Genomic DNA, 6,000 nt, shown 5'->3' with positions numbered 1-6,000 from the left:
TTGCTCTTTCAATATAATGGTAAAGCCTTGACTTTATGTACCTATTGATACTGAGGTGCTATTGTAAATATGCCCTGGACACACCACTGAAAATAAAAGGTAGCACTTTGCCCCCTTGTATGTATTTAGCAAATCTATCAGTATCCCACTCAGTTTAGATCCCGAAAAGAATCACAAGCTGTATTATCTGACTATCTGTCACAGGTAGACAAAAAGCATAAACGTTCCCCTCCCTTTAAATGCTCCTCTTTGTCTTGTGTTGGAGTGTACATTAACAAGGTCTTTTAAAAAGTCTGAGCAAAGCAGCTCCTCCTGAACAAGGCTGTCCTTACCCTTCCCCAATCCCTACGCAGATGGCATTATTCTGCTATCAACACCAAAATGTACAGAGGTAATGTGTGAGAAGGCATGGGATAAGGAGTTGCCATTAAAGGCTTTTGTTACCACATCATCTACTTTTCCCAAACAGCAGTGATTGGTAGTTTAAAACATATTACTTAATTTGGTCGTATTTCCCCCGCTGTTCAAGTATCTTAGAATATGCTTTCATTTTCTTAGTGGCCATTCCACTGTCATTTCAGTATACGTAATGCCTATACACATTGTCCACAAAATGTATGTTGGAGGAGAGAAGAAAAACACAGAATACTTTATGGGATTGCAGGATATGATCTCATGAGTAGAAAAGGGCTGTCTGAAGTCAGCTGTGGTGCAACTGCCAATCATAGGTTCAGTTATCATGGTGGTTTCAGATGATGTGGTAACAAAAGCAGTTCTTTCCCTGTTATGCTCTCAGTTACTTTCAGCAGCCAATTTGTCACAATTTTTTTTTCATATTGTGATGGAATTTCACTGGTGTAAATGGCCTTCACATTAATATTCTGATTGATCGTTCCTATTCATTGCAACTTCCTACCCTTTAACCTCTTCATATGGCAAGTTGACTTTAAAAAGGTACTGACTGTAACACTATTAAGTGCCATTTGAATTTGAGAGGAAGAGCATGGAGTTTCTAGGCAGTTAACTAAAACATGAGTGCAGCCATTTACTTAATGTATACTCCAATTTTCTCCCAATGGGGACCCAACATGACTTAGATTGTTCACTGTTTTGTCCTCACAAGAACCCTATGGGGAAAGTTAGGCCACAACTGTAGGGTTGCCAGCCTCCAGGTGGGGCCTGGAGGTCTCCCGCTTTTACAATTGAACTCCAGCTGACAGAGATCAGCTCCGCAGGAGAAAATGGCTGCTTTGAAGGGTGGACTCTATGGCACTGTACCACGCTGAGGTCCTGTAGTATGAGTGGGAATATAAAGATTTTTATATATAGGTTTTTTCTTCTTGACTGTTCATGTTCATATTTCTCTGGTTTTTATCGATTTATTTTTTAAAGTAATATTTTATTAAGATGTTAGAAAGGCCTGTTATATAGAAGGCTTTCCTCTTGTAGGTCTGATATTGTTAGCAGACAACATAATAGGTACAAAGTTCATGATTCTGTAGTTCTTAGGGCAAACCTTTCAATGTCTGGGTCAGATAAGATTTTAGTCTGATATGAACAATCCTTGCCCATTATTAATTAGGTTAGGTTAAGTAAACACTTACTTTGACGTAGATATATGTTTCTTTATATCTGGCCAATCAGAGGATTATTACTCAAATTACCACTGTCTTTTGTAACCGATTATGCTGTTTGAATATTGTTTTCTTGATGATGTCAGTCCATGTATAAAATATCATGTATTTCCTGAACATGTTCAGAATATGCTCAAGAAGAAGATGAAGAAGAAAAAGAAGAAAGTTGTCAATTTTTGGTTAACTATTTGGTCTAATTGTTTTCCTATTAATTGAGGCATTTTTCCTGATTATGTTGAGAAGAAAGCAATCAGTTTTGATGGGTCCTTTGGCCTAACTGTTTTCCGTATTTCATTACAATAAAATACAAGAACTTCCTCCTCATTTGACTTCATTTTTGACATGGAATCTAATATGTACAACAGTCCCTCCTCTCCCCAAACCCCACCTTCTCCTGGATCCACCCCCAAAGTCTCCAGGTATTTTCCAACCCAGACCTGGCAACCCTATGCAAGTGTGTGTCTGGCTGGCCCAAGGTCACCCACCAAGCTTCCTTGGCAGACTGGGGATTTGAACCTGGGTCTCCTAGATCCTAGTCTTTTGTAGAGTTGGATACAGGATTAGCAGATTTGTAGTTTAATAATACTGTCAGGTTGGGAGAACAGTAATATAGTGCCATGACCCAACAGCTCAAACTGGTTCATATTTGTTAAAAAATACACTGCAGAGGCATACCTCCGCTGTCACTGGGGAATAACAGGAGAGGCCAGAGTCATGGCAAAATCCAGGAGGCAGATTATTTCAATGGCACAATATCCACTGACTGACATGTGGATCCTCTGTTATAATTCCATATGCAGCTAATTCCAGAATAGCATTGACTAGCTTGTACAGAACAGCCCTATTTCTGGTACGGACCAATATTTGTAATTTATTTATTTGTTTGTTTACATTTGTACCCCGTCCTCCCTGCCATGTTTTGTGCAACATTGGGGTAGGAAAGAATCATTAAGTATGACATTGGCTTACTTGTTTAGAAAGTCTTGTCACAGCTATGCAACTGATCTACACACTTCACCCAGTGAGTTACCAAACAGCAGGTCAGAAGATCATGTACGTTTTGTGCCTAGGTCATCAGTAGTAGAAATCAGAGGTAGAGAACACACAACAGAGGTTTTTCACTTCCTGATCATTTGGGAAGTATTTCTTCTAAGGATTTCAAAGGGATGCCTCTCTGTCACAAGACAACCCATTCTCTGTGGCAATGCAGTACCTTGTGTGGCTTGAGACATCCCCCATCATGCCCCAAACCAGTGATCAGCTCCTCAGCCCTACAGGCAGTCTTGGGCAGAAAGCACAGGTGTGCCACCTACAGATTGATCGGGAAAATACATCGGATACATGTGGTGGTATAACTGATGTTTCTCCAAGACAGCAACTGTCTGAGGGGATGAGCAGCAATGGTTCAAGCTGTTCATGGACTCAAAAGCTGCAAACTGTTTCCTTTTGGGGCATCTTTGTCTTGCCACTAAAGCCACTGGACAATACAGCTTGTATTGTTGTTTAGAATTGTGCAGGATGGGTCCCCAGAGAGTGCAATATGGACATGCTAATAACATCTGCTATATCCAGTTCAGCAGGATCTCTCTTCTATAAAGAGGGATAACGTTTGTGCAGAATGGCAAATGTGTTGCCTTCAGAACAACTGGATTCTATTCCCCGGTTTGCTGCCCTGGTTTGGATAGCCCAGGCTAGCCCAATCCATTAGATCTTGGAAGCTCAACAGGATTGGACCTGGTTAATATCTGGACCAGAGACCACCAAGGAAGTCCAGGGTTGCTATGCAGAAGAAAAAAATGGCAAACCATGTCTGAACATCTCATGCCTTGCCTAAGGGGTTACCCAAAGTAAGCTGTGACTTGATGGCAAAATAAATACATAAAATATCCAGGAGTCAGAATTTTGCGATTCCATGTACATGACTGGCTTACTGAACAGGACAGAACGTCTATTCCACAATGCCATATTTTGTTACATGTGAACCGTAGCCCTGTGAACGCTTACTTGCAGTAAGCAAACAAGGTGCAACATGCATAGGATCAATAATAAGTCTTCATACTAGAAATGGAGCATCGCACACTACCCAACCAAGCGGCCGCAGCCGGATTTAGGCAGCTTCTAAAAGTGTCGTTCGGTAAACCTCGTTCTCTGGTAGCTTGACTATTACGCAGGACTCTGACTTGTTCCTTCTTGGCAGCGCTACAGCCCAGCCTGAGTCACCACGCAGCAGTCCACAGAGAAGCCAAGTAGACAAGAAAGTCGATTGTGTGGGCGGAAACTTCCGGCCTCTAACCGCGGGAAAATGAGGGCACAAAGAGGTGGGGCTGAATGATGTCAGATCCTCTTGGAATGGGAGGGGGTTGCCCGGGATTAAGATGGACTTGAAGCGGTAGCTGCTGCCCAGCTGCAAGATGTCTTCCTTCTTTACATGGTTGCATGCATTGTAACATCTGGAATTCTAATACAGAAATGAAACGGATTCCGCTGTATGCATCCTAAAAGGCCTAATTGTCCAAGCTGGGATTCTGAGCGTTGCTGTTCTGGGCTGCTTTCGCTTGCACATTGAAGCGAGCACGAACATACAATTGCAAATGAAAATTAGCCATGCTGTTTTACCAAGCCACTTTTCATAGCCCAATTGTGCAACCTTGGGCAGTACTAGGAGTAAGCCTGACCGAATACAGTAGGACGGGATGTATTTCTTTGTAAAATTGCGCAGCAAGACTATAACTGAACTTCAGTTTGTGCCCTTCAGAGTCTGTTAACGAACTATCAGATGAATTATGACAACATTATACCTTGTCAGATACTGAAAAGTACCCAAAGGATTTTTCTCCTTAGTTTATCAATTGCTAGAGTAAACAAATACATAACACTGCAGCAGTATATCACCACTGAAAGAAGGAGATCACCCCCAGACGTTCTACCACTACACGCCCCGTGTTCCTCTACTCCCAAATGATTTATTTGTACTGCGCACCCTTTTACTGCAGGAGAAACCACAAAGCCCATAATACAGTTAAGGAATACAGTTCCCGTCACGCTTCGCGCGACGTAAACGTCATTTCCTTCGGTACTCGTTGCGTTGCTTCCTGGGAAATGTAGTTCTGCAGTGCCGGCCGGGATTCTGGAGCTATTTGCTAGGTGGTGCCAAAATGGCGGCGCTGTGGGGCGGCGGCGCGGGACATGCCGGGGCTGGAGGAACCGTCTTGCTGCGAGGGGGCGCGGAACCCGCCGTGGGAAATGCTTTCCCTTCCACGCAGGTATCGGTCTGGCTGAGTCCTCTGAAGCGAGGCAGGGAGATTCCAGCCGCTGGGCCGGCCGCCGAGCACTGGGTGGACACGTGGAAGCGGCGTGGCCGGCGCCGGGAGGTGGCACTGGCCAGCGCGGCTGGGAAAAGCAGGCTTGTGGCTGCCCCGGGACTCGGCCAGTGGGAGGAATAAGTGGCACCAAAGATGGGCATGTATGGGAACAGTTCAAAGGCGTGAGGGCATGAATGGAAGTTCTCTCGTTGGTGCAAGCCATGCTGTGAGGCTTTGGGGTGTTGGGGGGCAGTTGGCAATGGTAGACTGAACGCAGTACGGCAGGCGCTCATCGAGCGACGCAGTTGGAGTGTTAGAAACAGAGCTGTAGGGTTGGGCTTGGGAAATAGAAATATTGGTGGACAAGGAGGCTGCATTTCAGGAATCTGGGGGGTTCGAAAGTTTTTGATATCGGAGTGTTCAAGGCCTTAAGGAATGGAGGTTTTGAAGCAAAGGTTTCCAGACTTGGGCATTTACGGAAGCAATAGATTTGACACCGATTTCGGAATTAAGAATCTACCAGGTTCCGGGCTTAATTGGATTGAGAAAGGAGCTAGTATTACTTCGTTGGGATCACTAGATTTAGTCGAGGGAGGAGTGTGGGTCCACTCTCATCCTTAATCCATATTGCTTTCCTTGGAGTGTGAGATACTTACCCTGACCTCTTCCTGTTTTATTTCCTAGGTCTGGAACACTTCTTAGTGTTATGGGAGTACCTATATGCTGTATGTATTCTCTCTTTGCCCATGTGGGTATGCAAGAGGGTTGACTTATCCCAGTCGGAATAGAAAGGCTTTGATTCTTGAAGTAGACTCTGTAGTCTGTTCTTTCCTGTAAAAGTGGGCCCTGATACATTTGCACGCCTCAGCTCCACCCTTTCTCCACCCTGTACCCTATTTCTGGGTGTGTTTGTGTCCTCCCGTTCGCTGATCCTGTTGAGGCCCATATGATGGTGCTTGTTTCTGCTCTTTTGAGAGAAGTTTTCATGTGTGTATGATTTATTCCCGCTTGTTTGACTCTGATTCTACCACCGCCTCTGACCCTCTTCCCTGGATTTATGAACT

General features: G+C 44.2%; 1 protein-coding gene across 1 annotated transcript in view; it reads left to right on the top strand.

Moving 5' to 3' along the window:
* Positions 1-4,789: 4,789 nt before the first annotated feature.
* PPRC1 (peroxisome proliferator-activated receptor gamma, coactivator-related 1) overlaps positions 4,790-6,000 on the top strand; it is a 28,053-nt gene continuing 26,842 nt past the window's right edge. The window contains exon 1 of the mRNA XM_015415896.1: positions 4,790-5,037. Coding sequence (XP_015271382.1) covers positions 4,790-5,037 — 248 coding nt within the window. The remainder of the gene's footprint in view (positions 5,038-6,000) is intronic.

The sequence above is a fragment of the Gekko japonicus genome, unplaced genomic scaffold (assembly GCF_001447785.1).
Source record: "Gekko japonicus isolate JY-2015 unplaced genomic scaffold, Gekko_japonicus_V1.1 scaffold59, whole genome shotgun sequence".
Lineage (NCBI taxonomy): Eukaryota > Metazoa > Chordata > Lepidosauria > Squamata > Gekkonidae > Gekko > Gekko japonicus.
The sequence above is the reverse complement of the archived record's forward strand: the minus strand, read 5'-3'. Positions and strand labels throughout refer to the sequence as shown.